The sequence below is a fragment of the Oncorhynchus keta genome, unplaced genomic scaffold (assembly GCF_023373465.1).
Source record: "Oncorhynchus keta strain PuntledgeMale-10-30-2019 unplaced genomic scaffold, Oket_V2 Un_contig_17588_pilon_pilon, whole genome shotgun sequence".
NCBI lineage: Eukaryota > Metazoa > Chordata > Actinopteri > Salmoniformes > Salmonidae > Oncorhynchus > Oncorhynchus keta.
In genome coordinates this window covers 69,347-92,117 of record NW_026280498.1, presented here as the reverse complement: position 1 = coordinate 92,117, position 22,771 = coordinate 69,347, and the positions used below count along the sequence as shown (strand labels likewise).

The window sequence follows — 22,771 nt, the reverse complement described above, 5'->3', positions numbered from 1 at the left end:
ACTCAGCCTGCTGGTACCAGCACTCATGAACACATGACATCATGATATATTGTCCACCTACCATAGATAAAGTGTTCTGAAACATGCACCCCCTTGTAAACAGACTCCACATCATTTAGCCTCCTACCTTCCCGCTCCAATAGTACTATCTCAGTCCACCTGGCTTGGCCAGGTGATAGGCCACAGACGTCCCTACGATGCCCCCTCCACAGATCACCACCCGGGCCTGGCTGGGCAGGGGGATGGGCTGCGTGGTCTCTACAGCCGAGGCCAGTCTCCGAGGGGAGCTCCAGATACCCCTAGGCCTGGTCCCCGGAGCCCAGCGTCCTGCATGGGACAGCAGCCTAGGGAGCAGGGCAGGGGACAGAGCCCCGGAGCTCCATACACAGCTGCAGTGCATGGCTTGGAGGAACCTGGAGAATCAGAACACAACAGGAGAATCAGAACACAACAGGAGAATCAGAACACAACAGGCCTGGAGAATCAGAACACAACAGGAGAATCAGAACACAACAGGAGAATCAGAACACAACAGGAGAATCAGAACACAACAGGCCTGGAGAATCAGAACACAACAGGAGAATCAGAACACAACAGGAGAATCAGAACACAACAGGCCTGGAGAATCAGAACACAACAGGAGAATCAGAACACAGGCCTGGAGGATCCTGGAGGATCAGAACACAACAGGAGAATCAGAACACAACAGGAGGAAGAACACAACAGGAGAATCAGAACAACAGGAGAATCAGGAGGATCAGAACACAACAGGAGAATCAGAACACAACAGGAGAATCAGAACACAACAGGAGAATCAGAACACAACAGGAGAATCAGAACACAACAGGAGAATCAGAACACAACAGGAGAATCAGAACACAACAGGAGAATCAGAACACAACAGGCCTGGAGAATCAGAACACAACAGGAGAATCAGAACACAACAGGCCTGGAGAATCAGAACACAACAGGAGAATCAGAACACAACAGGAGAATCAGAACACAACAGGAGAATCAGAACACAACAGGAGAATCAGAACACAACAGGAGAATCAGAACACAACAGGAGAATCAGAACACAACAGGAGAATCAGAACACAACAGGAGAATCAGAACACAACAGGAGGATCAGAACACAACAGGCCTGGAGAATCAGAACACAACAGGAGAATCAGAACACAACAGGAGGATCAGAACACAACAGGAGGATCAGAACACAACAGGAGAATCAGAACACAACAGGAGGATCAGAACACAACAGGAGAATCAGAACACAACAGGAGGATCAGAACACAACAGGAGAATCAGAACACAACAGGAGATCAGAACACAACAGGAGAATCAGAACACAACAGGAGAATCAGAACACGACAGGAGAATCAGAACACAACAGGAGAATCAGAACACAACAGGAGGATCAGAACACAACAGGAGAATCAGAACACAACAGGAGAATCAGAACACAACAGGAGAATCAGAACACAACAGGAGAATCAGAACACAACAGGAGAATCAGAACACAACAGGAGAATCAGAACACAACAGGAGAATCAGAACACAACAGGAGAATCAGAACACAACAGGAGAATCAGAACACAACAGGAGAATCAGAACACAAATTATTTCTTGCTAATGACAGCAGTAAATCTGAAACACAACAGGAGAATGCTTGTGTTCAGACCTTCGGAGAATCTAAGGAGAACAACACCCCGATCCAAACGTCTTTATTGCATTGGTAATACGCTGGCCCAAGGCCTTCTGACATTCGTCTGAGCTAATGATAATACTAGTTAGCATAATCATGTAGCAAACTCACTGACTCACTCCACTCCAAAAGTAATATAATCTCTATTCGGCTTGAAGCGGATTTCAGTCCTGCGCCTCATGACAGCAGAATGTTTCAGTCAGACCCTCTCCGGCCAAACAAACTGCATTGTTTATTTACACCGCCGTGAAACAGGCAAAAAATAACGAACTACTTCCGGGTCGCGGATTTTTTTGGAATCCGTCAGAATAAAAGTTCCATCCGGTATACTTGGTAAATTAATTATGAAAATTTGTACAATTATTTACAAAAATATAAACGCAACAATTTAAACCGATTTACTGAGTTACAGTTCATATAAGGAAATCAGTCAATTGAAATAGAGAATTAACTGACCCTAATCTATGGATTTCACATGAAAACAGACATTCATCTATTGGTCACATATACTCAGTGGTGGCCTGTCATTCAGGGCAGGTGAGCACCACCTGTTTTGAGACCCACCCATTTAGCAAAATTGTTTTATGTTTTTCATGTAATTTTTACATAAATACATGTCACATATCAGTTTGCAAACAATGTAAAAAGAATATTTGAGTTAATAAAGCCGCATACAAACATGGTTTGCTTCTTGAGTATGGCATCTCCAAAATGCAGGTGTTTCAGCCTAGCTTAGTGCTTTCTGTGGTAGTGGGGCAGCCAGTGTGGGGTTAGTAATGTACTCTAGTTTCGCCGTGATCGGCTCACTTCTGTCACTCATGGGGACACTATGTCAGCTCAAAATCTACAGAGAGAGCTTGAAAATTCCAAGCCCCTTGGGTGCTGCCATAGATTTATATTAGAATTGCCCATCCAAGAAGGCTCAAAGTCACTGGCATAAATAAAATGACATCAAATCACGTTATATCTACAGCAGCTTCACTTTCAAAATCTTAGCTAGCATGCAAGACAAGCGGCCATCGTCACGAATCAACAATCTACTGGCAAATCCTTTTCAAACCTTGTCGAGAAATTATAAGATCAAAAAAAAAGCATATGGTGCTCATCGGCCAATGGACATTAACATTACACATGAATTTGGAAACGCAAATATAACAGATGGGTGATTTGGAAGGAATCTGTTACTGCTGCTCTTTAATTAATGAAATGTTTTAATGGTATTTTTTAATGGTCTATTTTTGACTTAATACTTATTTTTCTTAAAACTGCATTGTTGGTTAGGGGCTTGTAAGTAAGCATTTCACTGTAAGGTCTACCTACCTGTTGTCTATTGCCATTTCACTGTAGGTCTACTACACCTGTTGTATTCAGCATTTCACTGTAAGGTCTACCTACACCTGTTGTATTCAACTTCATGTGACAAATACAATTTGATTTGATCAGTGGCTCACTGCAAGTGTTGCAAAGCAATCACTAAGCTACTCAGTGGAGAGGCTGTGTGGTCCAAGTCTGGGTTTAAGGGGTTTCTTTTTCAAGCAAAAGGATAAACAGTCACATGTAACTGTGGGCCAGAAAAAGGTTGAATACACTGGCCTGTCAACCTGGTACAACTTCTGCCGCTATACTTCCCTCAGTTCAAAACAAGTGTAAACTTGGAACTGACTTCAGTGAGTTCAAGACAACTGGGGAAAAAAAACGAGCTCAGACTGGGAAAATACGCTTTCAATCCAAAATGCTTGCAATCCCAGGAGCTCAGGCCTCTTTCTAGAGCTCCGACCTGAAGATCACTGACGTCATGATTCAACCTTTTGTAAAAAAAAACAAAATGTTCCCAGTTATCTTGAAAGCACCATAAATCTAGAGAATGCCAGACTTTGATGACAAAATTTGCCCACAAGAAGAACCGCTGTGCCATTATATGCTGCTGCAAAAATGATGTAATATGCCAGGGAGATATGTCCCTTCCCCCTCATACGTTAGCCTACTGTTCTGACTTGGTGGTGCACATGTAGCCTATAGTCTGTTTAGAGAAATGCCATCATCGAGAATTGTAAGAGCTTTCATTGTCTACTCATATGCCCCCCTTTATTTATCCTACTGTTCTGACTTGGTGTACAGGGAGAATACTGTAAGAACGGGCCATGTTTTGAATTCAGTCGCTGTACATTTCAAAAGTGCTGAACAAATACTTATACTGACTATGTCCGTCTTAGCTCTGTCATTGTCTTAAACAAAATTACGGATTGCCTCTTATCCGGATGTGAAATGGCTAGCTAGTTAGCGATGGTGCGCGCTAATAGCGTTTCAATCGGTGACATCACTCGCATTGAGACCTTGAAGTAGTGGTTCCCCTTACTCTGCAAGGGATTTTGTGGAGTGATAGGTAACGATGCTTCGAGGGTGACTGTTGATATGTGCAGAGGGTACCTGGTTCACGTCCGGGTCGGGGAGAGGGGACAGACTAATGTTATACTATTACATCCGCTCATCGTTCCCTTGTACATCTCAATTGTCAGTATTAACCACATTTTGTTTAAGCGAAGCAGCCATATCAGATGTTTGGGGGAAATGGCGGTAAATGAGGCTGAATGAACTGTTTCCCTGCCAGACAAGGCTCCACTGATAGCCAGGTGTAGCAGTGGTAAGGATCCCCTCCGTGGTGCTGAAAACAAGGCTCCACTGATAGCCAGGTGTAGCAGTGGTAAGGATCCCCTCCATGGTGCTGAAAACAAGGCTCCACTGATAGCCAGGTGTAGCAGTGGTAAGGATCCCCTCCATGGTGCTGAAAACAAGGCTCCACTGATAGCCAGGTGTAGCAGTGGTAAGGATCCCCTCCATGGTGCTGAAAACAAGGCTCCACTGATAGCCAGGTGTAGCAGTGGTAAGGATCCCCTCCGTGGTGCTGAAAACAAGGCTCCACTGATAGCCAGGTGTAGCAGTGGTAAGGATCCCCTCCACGGTGCTGAAAACAAGGCTCCACTGATAGCCAGGTGTAGCAGTGGTAAGGATCCCCTCCATGGTGCTGAAAACAAGGCTCCACTGATAGCCAGGTGTAGCAGTGGTAAGGATCCCCTCCGTGGTGCTGAAAACAAGGCTCCACTGATAGCCAGGTGTAGCAGTGGTAAGGATCCCCTCCGCGGTGCTGAAAACAAGGCTCCACTGATAGCCAGGTGTAGCAGTGGTAAGGATCCCCTCCGTGGTGCTGAAAACAAGGCTCCACTGATAGCCAGGTGCAGCAGTGGTAAGGACCCCCTCCATGGTGCTGAAAACAAGGCTCCACTTATAGCCAGGTGTAGCAGTGGTACTGAGGTGTATCCCCTCCGTGGTGCTGAAAACAAGGCTCCACTGATAGCCAGGTGTAGCAGTGGTAAGGATCCCCTCCGTGGTGCTGAAAACAAGGTTCCACTGATAGCCAGGTGCAGCAGTGCTAAGGATCCCCTCCGTGGTGCTGAAAACAAGGCTCCACTGATAGCCAGGTGTAGCAGTGGTAAGGATCCCCTCCGTGGTGCTGAAAACAAGGCTCCACTTATAGCCAGGTGTAGCAGTGCTAAGGATCCCTCCACGGTGCTGAAAACAAGGCTCCACTGATAGCCAGGTGCAGCAGTGGTAAGGATCCCCTCCACGGTGCTGAAAACAAGGCTCCACTTATAGCTAGGTGTAGCAGTGGTAAGGATCCCCTCCACGGTGCTGAAAACAAGGCTCCACTGATAGCCAGGTGTAGCAGTGGTAAGGATCCCCCTCCACGGTGCTGAAAACAAGGCTCCACTGATAGCCAGGTGCAGCAGTGGTAAGGACCCCTCCATGGTGCTGAAAAAGAAATCTCTGCTGTTGGGACAGCTTTATGTCGGCCCTAACAGTTAGTGGGCACCGTTTGTCACCGTTATTGTGTAATTAGTGTATTGTTTAGTGTTGTGGCTTTGCTGGCATGCATAAAAAAAAAAATGTTGAGTTTACCCACCAAGATTTACATGCTAAAAGCACCACTGCATAAAACCAGTCAGTATCTGGTGTGACCACCATGCAGCGACTCCTTCCGCATGGAGTTGATCAGGCTGTTGACTGTGGAATGTTGTGCCACTCCTCTTCAATGGCTGTGCGAAGTCGCTGGATATTGGGCGGAACTGGAACACACTGTCATACACGTCGATCCAACCGTGGAGGCCCCTCAGAGGAGGACCATCCTTCTCAGTGAATTTATAAAACAGTGGAGGCCCCTCAGAGGAGGACCATCCTTCTCAGTGAATTTATAAAACAGTGGAGGCCCCTCAGAGGAGGACCATCCTTCTCAGTGAATTTATAAAACAGTGGAGGCCCCTCAGAGGAGGACCATCCTTCTCAGTGAATTTATAAAACAGTGGGAGGCCCCTCAGAGGAGGACCATCCTTCTCAGTGAATTTATAAAACAGTGGAGGCCCCTCAGAGGAGGACCATCCTTCTCAGTGAATTTATAAAACAGTGGAGGCCCCTCAGAGGAGGACCATCCTTCTCAGTGAATTTATAAAACAGTGGAGGCCCCTCAGAGGAGGACCATCCTTCTCAGTGAATTTATAAAACAGTGGGAGGCCCCTCAGAGGAGGACCATCCTTCTCAGTGAATTTATAAAACAGTGGAGGCCCCTCAGAGGAGGACCATCCTTCTCAGTGAATTTATAAAACAGTGGAGGCCCCTCAGAGGAGGACCATCCTTCTCAGTGAATTTATAAAACAGTGGAGGCCCCTCAGAGGAGGACCATCCTTCTCAGTGAATTTATAAAACAGTGGAGGCCCCTCAGAGGAGGACCATCCTTCTCAGTGAATTTATAAAACCGTGGAGGCCCCTCAGAGGAGGACCATCCTTCTCAGTGAATTTATAAAACAGTGGGAGGCCCCTCAGAGGAGGACCATCCTTCTCAGTGAATTTATAAAACAGTGGAGGCCCCTCAGAGGAGGACCATCCTTCTCAGTGAATTTATAAAACAGTGGAGGCCCCTCAGAGGAGGACCATCCTTCTCAGTGAATTTATAAAACAGTGGGAGGCCCCTCAGAGGAGGACCATCCTTCTCAGTGAATTTATAAAACAGTGGGAGGCCCCTCAGAGGAGGACCATCCTTCTCAGTGAATTTATAAAACAGTGGAGGCCCCTCAGAGGAGGACCATCCTTCTCAGTGAATTTATAAAACAGTGGGAGGCCCCTCAGAGGAGGACCATCCTTCTCAGTGAATTTATAAAACAGTGGAGGCCCCTCAGAGGAGGACCATCCTTCTCAGTGAATAAATAAAACAGTGGAGGCCCCTCAGAGGAGGACCATCCTTCTCAGTGAATTTATAAAACAGTTAAAAAGTTAATCTTTTAGATAAAACTACACTAAATATATTCACGTCACCAAATAATTGATTCAAACAAACTGTTTTGCAATGTTTGGGGTTTGGCCGTCATTGTAAATAAGATGTTGTTCTTAACTGACTTGTCTAGTTAAATAAAGGTTACATTAAAATACACCATCCAACCACACTGAGCTCGAGCTGTTTTGCAAAAGGAGGAATGGGGAAAAATTCAGTCTCTCGATGTGCAAAACTGATAGAGACATACCCCAAGCGACTTACAGCTGTAATCGCAGCAAAAGGTGGCGCTACAAAGTATTAACTTAAGGGGGCTGAATCATTTTGCACGCCCAATTTTTCAGTTTTTGATTTGTTAAAAACGTTTGAAATATCAATAAATGTCGTTCCACTTCATGATTGTGTCCCACTTGTTGTTGATTCTTCACAAAAAAAAAATACAGTTTTATATCTTTATGTTTGAAGCCTGACATGTGGCAAAAGGTCGCAAAGTTCAAGGGGGCGAATAGAATGCAAGGCATTGTATCTAGTATCATTTATTTTTAATGCTGCTAACAATAATGTCAATGCTCTATTAGTTTAATCTTTTATCTTCTTTTAACTTTTTTTTATATTGTTGAACAAAATTCAAAATTTGCTAACATTTCCCCATAAAATGTAACTCATATCGACCTTTTTATTATTTTTCACCATCTTCATTGCCGGACTTTTATATTGAAGGAAAACTGCCAGGGCATTATTCTTGCTGGCGGAACGGAGGTAATGTTTATCCCATCGCCGAGCGCTGCGTGAACAGCATCTTCACGAAACGTTATTGGTCATTAATGTACGAGTAAAATGTTAAAAAAATGTCCACATGTGTCATTGTTTCCATACATTAATATTGTTCCATTTATGAGGAAAGGAGAGACTGGTCTTATCCAGTTGTCTTCAATACAAACATCTGTTCGAAATACATTATTATTTATTTTTCTATCGCATGACACCAACGGTCATTCTGAAATACCCAACATGTGGACACCATGATGTAAAAATCACAAAACAATTTTATTAAATTGACGAAATGTTACATCTGTACAGCAAACAAAAAAAAGCACAATGTAAAATCTCAATATTACATCGTGGCATAAACCTGAACAAAAAATATAACAGCAGATCCATAACGTTGTACAGAAAGAAAAGGACAAAACTGGTTATCATCGTCAGTCTGTTTCAAAGAAGTCTTACTTCAAAACCGACCAAAACAGACAGGAAGAAGGACTTAAACTGTTGTTTAAAATGAATAGAGCGTCCAGGTGTTGCTGAAGCAGGAGAGAGGTCCAGCTCCTGGAGAGCAGAGGAGCTTTGTGACCTGTAGTCCAAACGGTCTCACTGTGGGCCTCGGTGTCCAGACTCTCCCCTTGTTTCTGTTTCCAGGGTTGAGATGTGGAGGATGGTGGTGCCAAGATGACCTCTAAAAGGGGCCTAAATGTTACTCCAAGGCCCTTCTGTTATTTTCAGAGGATACTCTGAAGCCAAAACAGACACTCCATCTAAACATGAATCAGATTCTAAAACTGCGATAGAAACATAAAACCCTTGTCACTTTCATATCACATCGAAATCATTTCACAAATGTAAAATACACATTTACTGAAGTGGTGTGAAGTCCTTCAGTTAAACGTTTTGGGGTATGTGTACTTTATTATATTTATCTGTACTTCATATATATTTTTACTTCACTACATTCCTAAATAAAATGTACTTTTTACTCCATACATTTTCCCCGACACCCAAAAAGTACATGTTGAATGCTTAGCAGGACAGGAAAATGGTCTAATTTATACACTTATCAATAGAACCTGGTCATCCCTACTGCCTTTGATCTGCTGGACTCACTAAACACACATGCTTAGTTTGTAAATTGTGGCGCCATCTGCTTTGCTTAATATAAAGAACTTTAAATGATTTATACTATTACTTTTGACCCGTAAGTATATTTTAGCAATTATGTTTACTTTTTATACTGATGTATATTTAAAACCAAAGACTTTTACTCAAGTAGTATTTTACTGGGTGACTCACTTTCACTTGAGTCATTATCCATTAAAGTATCTTTACTTTTACTCAAGTATGAGAATGTATTTTTACACTGCTGCTGTACACCGTGTTGACCAGCTATATCACAGTTTCAGCCGACAGTATATTTCAGTGACAACACGTTTCTGCCGGTCTGCTTCCATTACACACAGGTGTCAGGTGCATGCTAGATATCTAATTAGCACAGGTGTCAGGCGCATGCTAGATATCTAATTAGCACAGGTGTCAGGTGCATGCTAGATATCTAATTAGCACAGGTGTCAGGTGCATGCTAGATATCTAATTAGCACAGGTGTCAGGTGCATGCTAGATATCTAATTAGCACAGGTGTCAGGTGCATGCTAGATATCTAATTAGCACAGGTGTCAGGTGCATGCTAGATATCTAATTAGCACAGGTGTCAGGTGCATGCTAGATATCTAATTAACACAGGTTTCAGGTGCACGCTAGATATCTAATTAACACAGGTGTCAGGTGCACGCTAGATATCTAATTCGCACAGGTGTCAGGTGCATGCTAGATATCTAATTAACACAGGTGGTGTCTCGGTGGTCCGTCGACACTAACATGGATTCATTTAACTTCTTCGATATAGGGGGCACTCTTAATTTTTGGATAAAAAAAGTTCCCGTTTTAAACAATATTTTGTCACGAAAAGATGCTCGACTATACTTATAATTGACAGCTTTGGAAAGAAAACACTCTGACGTTTCCAAAACTGCAAAGATATTATCTGTGAGTGCCCCAGAACTAATGCTACAGGCGAAACCAAGATGAAGTTTCAGACTGGAAATGCCCCAGATTTTGAATGCGCTGTGTTCTAATGTCTCCTTATATGGCTGTGAATGCGCAAGGACTGAGCCTACACTTTCTGTCGTTTCCCCAAGGTGTCTGCAGCATTGTGACGTATTTGTAGGCATATCATTGGAAGATTGACCATAAGAGACTACAATTACTAGGTGCCCGCTCGGTGTCCTCCGTCAAAATAATTGAGTAATCTCCAGCTGCGTGCATTTTTCCTTTTGCTTCTGAGGAGAAACCAAACTGCCACAAATGATTTATCATCGAATATATATGTGAAAAACACCTTGAGGATTGATTCTAAACAACGTTTGCCATGTTTCTGTCGATATTATGGAGTTAATTTGGAAAAAAAGTTTGGCGTTGTAATGACTGAATTTGTTTTGTTTTTCACAGCCAAATGTGATGAACAAAATAAGCGATTTCTCCTACACAAGTAATATTTTTGGGAAAACTGAACATTTGCTATCTAACCAGAGTCTCGTCATTGAAAACATCCGAAGTTCTTCAAAGGTAAATTATTTTTTTTCATGCTTTTCTTGTTTTTGTGAAAATGTTGCCTGCTGAATGCTAGGCTTAATGCTATGCTAGCTATCAATACTCTTACACAAATGCTTGTGTAGCTATAGTTGAAAAGCACATTTTGAAAATCTGAGATGACAGTGTTGTTAACAAAAGGCTAAGCTTATGAGGCAATATATTTATTTCATTTCATTTGCGATTTTCATGAATAGTTAACGTTGCAGTTATGCTAATGAGCTTGAGGCTATGATTACGCTCCCGGATACGGGATTGCTCGACGCTAGAGGTTAAACTGGACACAGCAGATCATCTAGATGACAGCGTCAACAGAGAAAATACCTTTCTGAAAACTCAGACTCTTAACACCATCTGATTCCTAATTAAAACCGAAAAACCTTTCTGAAATAAATAGCTTCTCATTTTCAGTTTATTGAGAAATAATTGTAATTTATTGAATTATAATTTCAGTTTATTTCCTGAATTGACAAACTTCTATTGGAATGGATCCCAACAGGCCCCTGACCTCTGACCTCTGTGGAGCAGGACATATTGAGGATACAGGCCACTGACCTCTGAGGAGCAGGACAGACTGAGGATGCATCCCAACAGGCCTCTGACCTCTGTGGAGCAGGACAGACTGAGGATGCATCCCAACAGGCCCCTGACCTCTGTGGAGCAGGACAGATTGAAGATCCATCCCAACAGGCCTCTGACCTCTGACCTCTGAGGAGCAGGACAGACTGAGGATGCATCCCAACAGGCCCCTGACCTCTGTGGAGCAGGACAGATTGAAGATCCATCCCAACAGGCCCCAGACCTCTGACCTCTGTGGAGCAGGACAGATTGAGGATGCATCCCAACAGGCCTCTGACCTCTGACCTCTGTGGAGCAGGACATATTGAGGATACAGGCCACTGACCTCTGTGGAGCAGGACAGATTGAAGATCCATCCCAACAGGCCCCTGACCTCTGACCTCTGTGGAGCGACATATTGAGGATACAGGCCACTGACCTCTGTGGAGCAGGACAGATTGAGGATGCATCCCAACAGGCCTCTGACCTCTGACCTCTGTGGAGCAGGACAGATTGAGGATGCATCCCAACAGGCCCCTGACCTCTGACCTCTGTGGAGCAGGACAGATTGAGGATGCATCCCAACAGGCCTCTGACCTCTGACCTCTGTGGAGCAGGACAGATTGAGGATGCATCCCAACAGGCCTCTGACCTCTGACCTCTGAGGAGCAGGACATACTGAGGATGCATCCCAAAATGCACCTTATTCCCTACATAGTGCACTACTTTTGACCACGACCCATAGGGCCCAGTTAATAGGGAATAGGGAGGCATTTGTTACAGAGACGCAGAACGACTTCCCTATTCAATGCCAGCAGCTATAACAGGAGCCATGTACTGTAGTAGGGACACAGTGGACGTAAACACAGTAGAAAAACAACCTGACAACACACCATCATCATCATCACAGTCAAAACAACCAGCTCAGGTAGCAGAACAAACACATTTACAATCAACATGAATTGTTGTTCTTGTACAATATGACGTTTTTTAACTTTAGCATTTACTAAAGGAGGCACATACATGACCAAGAGGCCAGTGTCCCAAATGGAATCCTATCCCCTCTGTCGTGCACTACTATTGACCAGGGCCCATAGGATAAAGGGGACACTACTGTTAACCAGGGCCCATAGGATAAAGGGGACACTACTGTTAACCAGGGCCCATAGGATAAAGGGGACACTACTGTTAACCAGGGCCCATAGGGTAAAGGGGACACTACTGTTAACCAGGGCCCATAGGGTAAAGGGGACACTACTGTTAACCAGGGCCCATAGGATAAAGGGGACACTACTGTTGACCAGGGCCCATAGGGTAAAGGGGACACTACTGTTAACCAGGGCCCATAGGATAAAGGGGACACTACTGTTGACCAGGGCCCATAGGGTAAAGGGGACACTACTGTTGACCAGGGCCCATAGGATAAAGGGGACACTACTGTTGACCAGGGCCCATAGGATAAAGGGGACACTACTGTTGACCAGGGCCCATAGGATAAAGGGGACACTACTGTTGACCAGGGCCCATAGGGTAAAGGGGACACTACTGTTAACCAGGGCCCATAGGGTAAAGGGGACACTACTGTTAACCAGGGCCCATAGGGTAAAGGGGACACTACTGTTAACCAGGGCCCATAGGATAAAGGGGACACTACTGTTAACCAGGGCCCATAGGGTAAAGGCCGCCCTCTGGGACACAGCCATTGTATTATCTAATGTGGTTATTATTTTTCAAGATCAATTTCACCCTAACAGTGCGTATATCCCCCCCTCCCATCCATAGAGACTGGTAAAAATCCACCATGTCTTCAAGCCCCCCCCTCATTGGACTAGACCAGGTTATCCAGATATGAGACACTTCATAAAAACTTTAGGACCAGTAGGTCCAACAGCATTCTTCAGGAGGAGGTTCAGGAACAGTTTTAGGACCAACAGTATCCAGCTTCAAGAGGAGGTTCAGGGCCAGTTTTAGGACCAGTAGGACCAACAGCATTCTTCAGGAGGAGGTTCAGGGCCAGTTTTAGGACCAACAGCCTGCTTCAAGAGGAGGTTCAGGGCCAGTTTTAGGACCAGTAAGACCAACAGCATTCTTCAGGGAGGTTCAGGGCCAGTTTTAGGACCAGTAGGACCAACAGCATTCTTCAGGAGGAGGTTCAGGGCCAGTTTTAGGTCCAACAGTAGCCAGCTTCAGGAGGAGGTTCAGGGCCAGTTTTAGGACCAGTAGGACCAACAGCCTTCTTCAGGAGGAGGTTCAGGGCCAGTTTTAGGACCAGTAGGACCAACAGCCTGTTTCAAGAGGTTCAGGGCCAGTTTTAGGACCAGTAGGACCAACAGCCTTCTTCAGGAGGAGGTTCAGGGCCAGTTTTAGGACCAGTAGGACCAACAGCATTCTTCAGGAGGAGGTTCAGGGCCAGTTTTAGGTCCAACAGTATCCAGCTTCAAGAGGAGAGTCTGGGCCAGTTTTAGGACCAACAGTATCCAGCTTCAAGAGGAGGTTCAGGGCCAGTTTTAGGACCAACAGTATCCAGCTTCAAGAGGAGGTTCAGGGCCAGTTTTAGGACCAACAGTATCCAGCTTCAAGAGGAGGTTCAGGGCCAGGTTTAGAACCAGTAGGACCAACAGTATCCTGCTTCAGGAGGAGGTTCAGGACCAGTTTTAGGACTAGTAGGACCAACAGCCTGCTTCAGGGCCAGTTTTAGGACCAGTAGGACCAACAGTATCCTGCTTCAGGAGGAGGTTCAGGGCCAGTTTTAGGACCAGTAGGACCAACAGCCTGCTTCAGGAGGAGGTTCAGGGCCAGTTTTAGGACCAACAGTATCCAGCTTCAAGAGGAGGTTCAGGGCCAGGTTTAGGACCAGTAGGACCAACAGTATCCTGCTTCAGGAGGAGGTTCAGGACCAGTTTTAGGACTAGTAGGACCAACAGCCTGCTTCAGGGCCAGTTTTAGGACCAGTAGGACCAACAGTATCCTGCTTCAGGAGGAGGTTCAGGGCCAGTTTTAGGACCAGTAGGACCAACAGCCTGCTTCAGGAGGTGGTTCAGGGCCAGTTTTAGGACCAGTAGGACCAACAGCCTTCTTCAGGATGAGGTTCAGGGCCAGTTTTAGGACCAACAGCCTTCTTCAGGAGGAGGTTCAGGGCCAGTTTTAGGACCAGTAGGACCAACAGCATTCTTCAGGAGGAGGTTCAGGGCCAGTTTTAGGTCCAACAGTATCCAGCTTCAAGAGGAGAGTCTGGGCCAGTTTTAGGACCAACAGTATCCAGCTTCAAGAGGAGGTTCAGGGCCAGTTTTAGGACCAACAGTATCCAGCTTCAAGAGGAGAGTCTGGGCCAGTTTTATGACCAACAGCATTCTTCAAGAGGAGGTTCAGGGCCAGTTTTAGGACCAACAGTATCCAGCTTCAAGAGGAGGTTCAGGGCCAGGTTTAGAACCAGTAGGACCAACAGTATCCTGCTTCAAGAGGAGGTTCAGGGACAGTTTTAGGTCCGACAGCCTTCTTCAAGAGGTTCAGGGCCAGGTTTAGAACCAGTAGGACCAACAGTATCCTGCTTCAGGAGGAGGTTCAGGACCAGTTTTAGGACTAGTAGGACCAACAGCCTGCTTCAGGGCCAGTTTTAGGACCAGTAGGACCAACAGTATCCTGCTTCAGGAGGAGGTTCAGGGCCAGTTTTATGACCAGTAGGACCAACAGCCTGCTTCAGGAGGAGGTTCAGGGCCAGTTTTAGGTCCAACAGTAGCCAGCTTCAGGAGGAGGTTCAGGGCCAGTTTTAGGACCAGTAGGACCAACAGCCTGCTTCAGGAGGAGGTTCAGGGCCAGTTTTAGGACCAGTAGGACCAACAGCCTGCTTCAGGAGGAGGTTCAGGGCCAGTTTTAGGACCAGTAGGACCAACAGTATCCTGCTTCAGGAGGTGGTTCAGGGACAGTTTTAGGACCAGTAGGACCAACAGCCTGCTTCAGGAGGTGGTTCAGGGCCAGTTTTAGGACCAGTAGGATCAACAGCCTGCTTCAGGAGGTGGTTCAGGGCCAGTTTTAGGACCAGTAGGACCAACGGCCAGCTTCAGGAGGAGGTTCAGGGCCAGTTTTAGGACCAGTAGGACCAACAGCCTGCTTCAGGAGGAGGTTCAGGGCCAGTTTTAGGACCAGTAGGACCAACAGCCTGCTTCAGGAGGAGGTTCAGGGCCAGTTTTAGGACCAGTAGGACCAACAGCATTCTTCAGGAGGAGGTTCAGGAACAGTTTTAGGACCAACAGTATCCAGCTTCAAGAGGAGGTTCAGGGCCAGTTTTAGGTCCAACAGCCTTCTTCAAGAGGAGGTTCAGGGCCAGTTTTAGGACCAACAGCCTGCTTCAAGAGGAGGTTCAGGGCCAGTTTTAGGACCAGTAGGACCAACAGCATTCTTCAGGAGGAGGTTCAGGGCCAGTTTTAGGACCAGTAGGACCAACAGCATTCTTCAGGAGGAGGTTCAGGGCCAGTTTTAGGTCCAACAGCCTTCTTCAGGAGGAGGTTCAGGGCCAGTTTTAGGTCCAACAGCCTTCTTCAAGAGGAGGTTCAGGGCCAGTTTTAGGTTCAACAGTAGCCAGCTTCAGGAGGAGGTTCAGGGCCAGTTTTAGAACCAGTATGTCCAACAGCCTTCTTCAAGAGGAGGTTCGGGGCCAGTTTTAGGACCAGTAGGACCAACAGCCTGTTTCAAGAGGTTCAGGGCCAGTTTTAGGACCAGTAGGACCAACAGCCTTCTTCAGGAGGAGGTTCAGGGCCAGTTTTAGGACCAGTAGGACCAACAGCATTCTTCAGGAGGAGGTTCAGGGCCAGTTTTAGGTCCAACAGTATCCAGCTTCAAGAGGAGAGTCTGGGCCAGTTTTAGGACCAACAGTATCCAGCTTCAAGAGGAGGTTCAGGGCCAGTTTTAGGTCCAACAGTATCCAGCTTCAGGAGGAGGTTCAGGGCCAGTTTTAGGACCAACAGTATCCAGCTTCAAGAGGAGGTTCAGGGCCAGGTTTAGAACCAGTAGGACCAACAGTATCCTGCTTCAGGAGGAGGTTCAGGACCAGTTTTAGGACTAGTAGGACCAACAGCCTGCTTCAGGGCCAGTTTTAGGACCAGTAGGACCAACAGTATCCTGCTTCAGGAGGAGGTTCAGGGCCAGTTTTAGGACCAGTAGGACCAACAGCCTGCTTCAGGAGGAGGTTCAGGGCCAGTTTTAGGTCCAACAGTATCCAGCTTCAAGAGGAGGTTCAGGGCCAGTTTTAGGACCAACAGTATCCAGCTTCAAGAGGAGGTTCAGGGCCAGTTTTAGGTCCAACAGTAGCCAGCTTCAAGAGGAGAGTCAGGGCTAGTTTTAGGACCAGTAGGACCAACAGCCTGCTTCAGGAGGAGGTTCAGGGCCAGTTTTAGGACCAACAGCCTGCTTCAGGAGGAGGTTCAGGGCCAGTTTTAGGACCAGTAGGACCAACAGTATCCTGCTTCAGGAGGTGGTTCAGGGACAGTTTTAGGACCAGTAGGACCAACAGCCTGCTTCAGGAGGTGGTTCAGGGCCAGTTTTAGGACCAGTAGGACCAACAGCCTTCTTCAGGATGAGGTTCAGGGCCAGTTTTAGGACCAACAGCCTTCTTCAGGAGGAGGTTCAGGGCCAGTTTTAGGACCAGTAGGACCAACAGCATTCTTCAAGAGGAGGTTCAGGGCCAGTTTTAGGACCAGTAGGACCAACAGCCTTCTTCAGGAGGAGGTTCAGGGCCAGTTTTAGGTCCAACAGTATCCAGCTTCAAGAGGAGAGTCTGGGCCAGTTTTAGGACCAACAGTATCCAGCTTCAAGAGGAGGTTCAGGGCCAGTTTTAGGACCAACAGTATCCAGCTTCAAGAGGAGGTTCAGGGCCAGTTTTAGGTTCAACAGTAGCCAGCTTCAGGAGGAGGTTCAGGGCCAGTTTTAGGACCAACAGTATCCTGCTTCAAGAGGAGGTTCTGGGACAGTTTTAGGTCCGACAGCCTTCTTCAAGAGGTTCAGGGCCAGGTTTAAAACCAGTAGGACCAACAGTATCCTGCTTCAGGAGGAGGTTCAGGACCAGTTTTAGGACTAGTAGGACCAACAGCCTGCTTCAGGGCCAGTTTTAGGACCAGTAGGACCAACAGTATCCTGCTTCAGGAGGAGGTTCAGGGCCAGTTTTAGGACCAGTAGGACCAACAGCCTGCTTCAGGAGGAGGTTCAGGTTCCAGGTTCAGGGCCAGTTTTAGGTCCAACAGTAGCCAGCTTCAAGAGGAGAGTCGGGGCTAGTTTTAGGACCAGTAGGACCAACAGCCTGCTTCAGGAGGAGGTTCAGGGCCAGTTTTAGGACCAGTAGGACCAACAGCCTGCTTCAGGAGGAGGTTCAGGGCCAGTTTTAGGACCAGTAGGACCAACAGTATCCTGCTTCAGGAGGTGGTTCAGGGACAGTTTTAGGACCAGTAGGACCAACAGCCTGCTTCAGGAGGTGGTTCAGGGCCAGTTTTAGGACCAGTAGGATCAACAGCCTGCTTCAGGAGGTGGTTCAGGGCCAGTTTTAGGACCAGTAGGACCAACGGCCAGCTTCAGGAGGAGGTTCAGGGCCAGTTTTAGGACCAGTAGGACCAACAGTATCCTGCTTCAGGAGGAGGTTCAGGGCCAGTTTTAGGACCAGTAGGACCAACAGCCTGCTTCAGGAGGAGGTTCAGGGCCAGTTTTAGGACCAGTAGGACCAACAGCCTGCTTCAGGAGGAGGTTCAGGGCCAGTTTTAGGACCAGTAGGACCAACAGTATCCTGCTTCAGGAGGTGGTTCAGGGACAGTTTTAGGACCAGTAGGACCAACAGCCTGCTTCAGGAGGTGGTTCAGGGCCAGTTTTAGGACCAGTAGGATCAACAGCCTGCTTCAGGAGGTGGTTCAGGGCCAGTTTTAGGACCAGTAGGACCAACGGCCTGCTTCAGGAGGAGGTTCAGGGCCAGTTTTAGGACCAGTAGGACCAACAGCCTGCTTCAGGAGGAGGTTCAGGGCCAGTTTTAGGACCAGTAGGACCAACAGTATCCTGCTTCAGGAGGTGGTTCAGGGACAGTTTTAGGACCAGTAGGACCAACAGCCTGCTTCAGGAGGTGGTTCAGGGCCAGTTTTAGGACCAGTAGGACCAACAGCCTGCTTCAGGAGGAGGTTCAGGGCCAGTTTTAGGACCAGTAGGACCAACAGCCTGCTTCAGGAGGAGGTTCAGGGCCAGTTTTAGGACCAGTAGGACCAACAGCCTGCTTCAGGAGGTGGTTCAGGGCCAGTTTTAGGACCAACAGTATCCTGCTTCAGGAGGAGGTTCAGGGCCAGGTTTAGGACTAGTAGGACCAACAGTAGCCTGCTTCAGGAGGAGGTTCAGGGACAGTTTTAGGAGCAGTAGGACCAACAGTATCCTGCTTCAGGAGGAGGTTCAGGGCCAGTTTTAGGACCAACAGTATCCTGCTTAAGGAGGAGGTTCAGGGCCAGTTTTAGGACCAACAGTATCCTGCTTAAGGAGGAGGTTCAGGGCCAGTTTTAGGACCAACAGTATCCTGCTTAAGGAGGAGGTTCAGGGCCAGTTTTAGGACCAACAGTATCCTGCTTCAGGAGGAGGTTCAGGGCCAGTTTTAGGACCAGTAGGACCAACATTATCCTGCTTAAGGAGGAGGTTCAGGGCCAGTTTTAGGACCAACAGTATCCTGCTTCAGGAGGTGGTTCAGGGCACCTTCTCAGTAGTAGTGGAGTGGATCAGGTTCTGGTGAGGTGGGGGTCTTAACATGGCTCCTCTGGCTCTGTGGAGCTTGGCTGGTTACAGGGTGGACCCCAGACTGGGGCTCTGGGTGGTGATAGGGGGCTGGAGAGGGGCGGAGGTGGCTGGGGCAAGCCCAGACTGGGGCTCTGGGTGGTGATAGGGGGCTGGAGAGGGGCGGAAGGTGGCCAGGGCAAGCCCAGTCTGGGGCTCTGGGTGGTGGTAGGGAGGCTGGAGAGGGGCGGAGGTGGCTACCCCCCAGACTGGGGCTCTGGGTGGTGATAGGGGGCTGGAGAGGGGCGGAGATGGCTACGGGTGGACCCCCAGACTGGGGCTCTGGGTGGTGATAGGGAGGCTGGAGAGGGGCGGAGGTGGCTACGGGTGGACCCCCAGACTGGGGCTCTGGGTGGTGGTAGGGGGGCTGGAGAGGGGCGGAGGTGGCTGGGGCAAGCCCAGACTGGGGCTCTGGGTGGTGATAGGGGGGCTGGAGAGGGGCGGAGGTGGCTGGGGCAAGCCCAGACTGGGGCTCTGGGTGGTGGTAGGGTGGCTGGAGAGGGGCGGAGATGGCTGGGGCAAGCCCAGACTGGGGCTCTGGGTGGTGGTAGGGAGGCTGGAGAGGGGCGGAGGTGGCTGGGGCAAGCCCAGACTGGGGCTCTGGGTGGTGATAGGGGGGCTGGAGAGGGGCGGAGGTGGCTGGGGCAAGCCCAGACTGGGGCTCTGGGTGGTGGTAGAGGGGCTGGAGAGGGGCGGAGGTGGCTGGGGCAAGCCCAGACTGGGGCTCTGGGTGGTGGTAGAGGGACTGGAGAGGGGCGGAGGTGGCTGGGGCAAGCCCAGACTGGGGCTCTGGGTGGTGGTAGGGGGGCTGGAGAGGGGCGGAGGTGGCTGGGGCAAGCCCAGACTGGGGCTCTGGGTGGTGGTAGGGGGCTGGAGAGGGGCGGAGGTGGCTGGGGGAAGCCCAGACTGGGGCTCTGGGTGGTGGTAGGGAGGCTGGAGAGGGGAAGGTGGCTGGGGCAAGCCCAGACTGGGGCTCTGGGTGGTGGTAGGGAGGCTGGAGAGGGGCGGAAGGTGGCTGGGGCAAGCCCAGACTGGGGCTCTGGGTGGTGGTAGGGAGGCTGGAGAGGGGCGGAGGTGGCTGGGGCAAGCCCAGACTGGGGCTCTGGGTGGTGGTAGGGGGCTGGAGAGGGGCGGAGGTGGCTGGGGCAAGCCCAGACTGGGGCTCTGGGTGGTGGTAGGGAGGCTGGAGAGGGGCGGAAGGTGGCTGGGGCAAGCCCAGACTGGGGCTCTGGGTGGTGGTAGGGAGGCTGGAGAGGGGCGGAGGTGGCTGGGGCAAGCCCAGACTGGGGCTCTGGGTGGTGCTAGGGAGGCTGGAGAGGGGGGAGATGGCTGGGGAAAGCCCAGACTGGGGCTCTGGGTGGTGCTAGGGAGGCTGGAGAGGGGCGGAAGGTGGCTGGGGCAAGCCCAGACTGGGGCTCTGGGTGGTGGTAGGGAGGCTGGAGAGGGGCGGAGGTGGCTGGGGCAAGCCCGACTGGGGCTCTGGGTGGTGGTAGGGAGGCTGGAGAGGGGCGGAGGTGGCTGGGGTAAGCCCAGACTGGGGCTCTGGGTGGTGGTAGGGGGGCTGGAGAGGGGCGGAGGTGGCTGGGGCAAGCCCAGACTGGGGCTCTGGGTGGTGGTAGGGGGGCTGGAGAGGGGCGGAGGTGGCTGGGGCAAGCCCAGACTGGGGCTCTGGGTGGTGGTAGGGAGGCTGGAGAGGGGCGGAGGTGGGTGGGGTAAGCCCAGACTGGGGCTCTGGGTGGTGGTAGGGGGGCTGGAGAGGGGCGGAGGTGGCTGGGGCAAGCCCAGACTGGGGCTCTGGGTGGTGGTAGGGAGGCTGGAGAGGGGCGGAGGTGGCTGGGGTAAGCCCAGGCTGTTTTTTTTTAGTTGGGCCTTTGGAAGAGACCGTCTGTTTCTGCCTACCAGGTGGAACCCAGTTCCCTACATAGTGCAATACTTCTGACCAGAGACCCATAGAGTTAGTTCTCACACAAAGCCAGTTGATGAAGTGGACCAAGGAGATGACAACATTGACATTGTTCTGTGATGTCAGGTCCAGGTGTGAAGGACCCCTACAGGGCTCTGGTCACAAGTAGTGCACTATATCGGCAATAGTACCATTTGGGAGTCAGTCTGTCCCAGGGAGGTCCGTCTGTCCCAGGGAGGTCCGTCTGTCCCCAGGGAGGTCCGTCTGTCCCAGGGAGGTCCGTCTGTCCCCAGGGAGGTCCGTCTGTCCCCAGGGAGGTCCGTCTGTCCCAGGGAGGTCCGTCTGTCCCAGGGAGGACCGTCTGTCCCAGGGAGGACCGTCTGTCCCAGGGAGGTCCGTCTGTCCCAGGGAGGTCCGTCTGTCCCAGGGAGGACCGTCTGTCCCAGGGAGGTCCGTTCATCCCCCGCTCTCTACCTGTCCTTCAGTTCCCTGGTGACTCTCTTGGTGATGCGTCCACACAGCAGGCCGACCAGGAAGAGGACAATCACCCCCAGGGAGATTATAAACAGGATGTAGTTCTTAGAGGGGGAGATCATCACCTGCATGGCAAGGTCTGAAAAACCCTCTGCTGGAGCGACCTGTGGGGGAGAGGGTGAATTATTAGAGGGGGAGGAGGTCACCACCTGGGGGGGAGAGGGAATTATTAGAGGGGGAGGGAATTATTAGAGGGTGAGGGAATTATTAGAGGGGGAGATCACCACCTGGGGGGGAGAGGGAATTATTAGAGGGGAGGTCATCACCTGGGGGAGAGAGGGAATTATTAGAGGGGGAGGTCATCACCTGGGGGGAGAGAGGGAATTATTAGAGGGGGAGGTCATCACCTGGGGGGGAGAGGGAATTATTAGAGGGGGAGGTCATCACCTGGGGGAGAGAGAGGTTATTAGAGGGGAGGTCATCACCTGGGGGCTGCAGGTGTCAGGTTATTAAAGGGGAACCCACTGCAGGTGTCAGGGTATTAAAGGGAAACCACTGCAGGTGTCAGGTTATTAAAGGGGTGTCTGGTTATTACTGCAGGTGTCAGGTTATTAAAGGGGAAACACTGCAGGTGTCAGGTTATTAAAGGGGAAACCACTGCAGGTGTCAGGTTATTAAAGGGGAAACACTGCAGGTGTCAGGTTATTAAAGGGGAAACACTGCAGGTGTCAGGTTATTAAAGGGGAAACACTGCAGGTGTCAGGTTATTAAAGGGGAAACACTGCAGGTGTCAGGTTATTAAAGGGGAAACACTGCAGGTGTCAGGTTATTAAAGGGGAAACACTGCAGGTGTCAGGTTATTAAAGGGGAAACACTGCAGGTGTCAGGTTATTAAAGGGGAAACCACTGCAGGTGTCAGGTTATTAAAGGGAAACCACTGCAGGTGTCAGGTTATTAAAGGGGAAACCACTGCAGGTGTCAGGTTATTAAAGGGGAAACACTGCAGGTGTCAGGTTATTAAAGGGGAAACACTGCAGGTGTCAGGTTATTAAAGGGGAAACACTGCAGGTGTCAGGTTATTAAAGGGGAAACACTGCAGGTGTCAGGTTATTAAAGGGGAAACACTGCAGGTGTCAGGTTATTAAAGGGGAAACCACTGCAGGTGTCAGGTTATTAAAGGGGAAACCACTGCAGGTGTCAGGTTATTAAAGGTGGGTTAAAAGGGGAACCCACTGCAGGTGTCAGGTTATTAAAGGGGAAACACTGCAGGTGTCAGGTTATTAAAGGGGAAACCACTGCAGGTGTCAGGTTATTAAAGGGAACCACTGCAGGTGTCAGGTTATTAAAGGGGAAACCACTGCAGGTGTCAGGTTATTAAAGGGGAAACCACTGCAGGTGTCAGGTTATTAAAGGGGAAACCACTGCAGGTGTCAGGTTATTAAAGGGGAAACACTGCAGGTGTCAGGTTATTAAAGGGGAAACCACTGCAGGTGTCAGGTTATTAAAGGGGAAACACTGCAGGTGTCAGGTTATTAAAGGGGAAACCACTGCAGGTGTCAGGTTATTAAAGGGAAACCACTGCAGGTGTCAGGTTATTAAAGGGGAAAACCACTGC

General features: G+C 49.1%; 1 protein-coding gene and 3 long non-coding RNA genes across 115 annotated transcripts; 3 read left to right on the top strand and 1 right to left on the bottom strand.

The window, feature by feature from the left end:
* Nucleotides 1-9,248: 9,248 nt before the first annotated feature.
* Nucleotides 9,249-10,310, top strand: LOC127919828 (uncharacterized). Of its 3 annotated transcripts, none has more exons than XR_008104222.1 (3): nt 9,249-9,288; nt 9,324-9,533; nt 9,639-10,310. It is a non-coding gene; the product is annotated as an uncharacterized LOC127919828 (long non-coding RNA). The 3 variants fall into 3 exon arrangements; XR_008104221.1 differs by having other exon boundaries at nt 9,569-10,310; XR_008104220.1 differs by having other exon boundaries at nt 9,604-10,307.
* A 121-nt stretch (nt 10,311-10,431) lies between these two features.
* LOC127919826 (uncharacterized) lies at nt 10,432-12,521 on the bottom strand. Of its 50 annotated transcripts, none has more exons than XR_008104173.1 (5): nt 11,437-12,521; nt 11,344-11,398; nt 11,139-11,193; nt 10,995-11,090; nt 10,636-10,947 (listed from the first exon to the last, which is right to left on the bottom strand). XR_008104173.1 is itself a non-coding variant. In XM_052503683.1 (4 exons), the coding sequence occupies exons 1-4, from the start codon at nt 11,672-11,674 to the stop codon at nt 10,894-10,896; spliced, it is 633 nt and encodes a 210-aa protein (XP_052359643.1). In that variant the 5' UTR covers nt 11,675-12,521; the 3' UTR covers nt 10,652-10,893. The 50 variants fall into 50 exon arrangements, 13 of the variants coding, with proteins under 13 accessions (XP_052359643.1, XP_052359645.1, XP_052359636.1 ...); XR_008104160.1 differs by lacking the exon at nt 11,344-11,398 and adding an exon at nt 11,242-11,303 and having other exon boundaries at nt 10,645-10,947; XR_008104172.1 differs by lacking the exons at nt 11,139-11,193; nt 11,344-11,398 and adding an exon at nt 11,242-11,296 and having other exon boundaries at nt 10,432-10,947; nt 10,995-11,042.
* A 425-nt stretch (nt 12,522-12,946) lies between these two features.
* LOC127919827 (uncharacterized) lies at nt 12,947-18,579 on the top strand. 31 transcript variants are annotated; one of them, XR_008104190.1, is made up of 18 exons: nt 12,947-13,002; nt 13,096-13,245; nt 13,347-13,784; nt 14,128-14,271; nt 14,361-14,418; nt 14,514-14,651; nt 14,750-14,957; nt 15,062-15,220; nt 15,500-15,903; nt 15,950-16,197; nt 16,431-16,571; nt 16,615-16,666; nt 16,719-16,902; nt 17,044-17,196; nt 17,308-17,457; nt 17,562-17,827; nt 17,932-18,090; nt 18,143-18,579. It is a non-coding gene; the product is annotated as an uncharacterized LOC127919827 (long non-coding RNA). The 31 variants fall into 31 exon arrangements; XR_008104209.1 differs by lacking the exons at nt 12,947-13,002; nt 13,096-13,245; nt 16,615-16,666 and having other exon boundaries at nt 13,252-13,784; nt 15,950-15,989; nt 16,425-16,516; nt 16,716-16,902; XR_008104193.1 differs by lacking the exons at nt 12,947-13,002; nt 13,096-13,245; nt 16,615-16,666 and having other exon boundaries at nt 13,252-13,784; nt 15,950-16,127; nt 16,413-16,516; nt 16,716-16,902.
* A 351-nt stretch (nt 18,580-18,930) lies between these two features.
* LOC127919825 (uncharacterized) lies at nt 18,931-21,316 on the top strand. Of its 31 annotated transcripts, XR_008104131.1 has the most exons (7): nt 18,932-18,972; nt 19,289-19,351; nt 19,791-19,853; nt 19,980-20,042; nt 20,169-20,231; nt 20,420-20,482; nt 20,546-21,316. It is a non-coding gene; the product is annotated as an uncharacterized LOC127919825 (long non-coding RNA). The 31 variants fall into 31 exon arrangements; XR_008104136.1 differs by lacking the exon at nt 19,791-19,853; XR_008104133.1 differs by lacking the exon at nt 19,289-19,351 and having other exon boundaries at nt 18,941-18,972.
* Nucleotides 21,317-22,771: the final 1,455 nt, after the last annotated feature.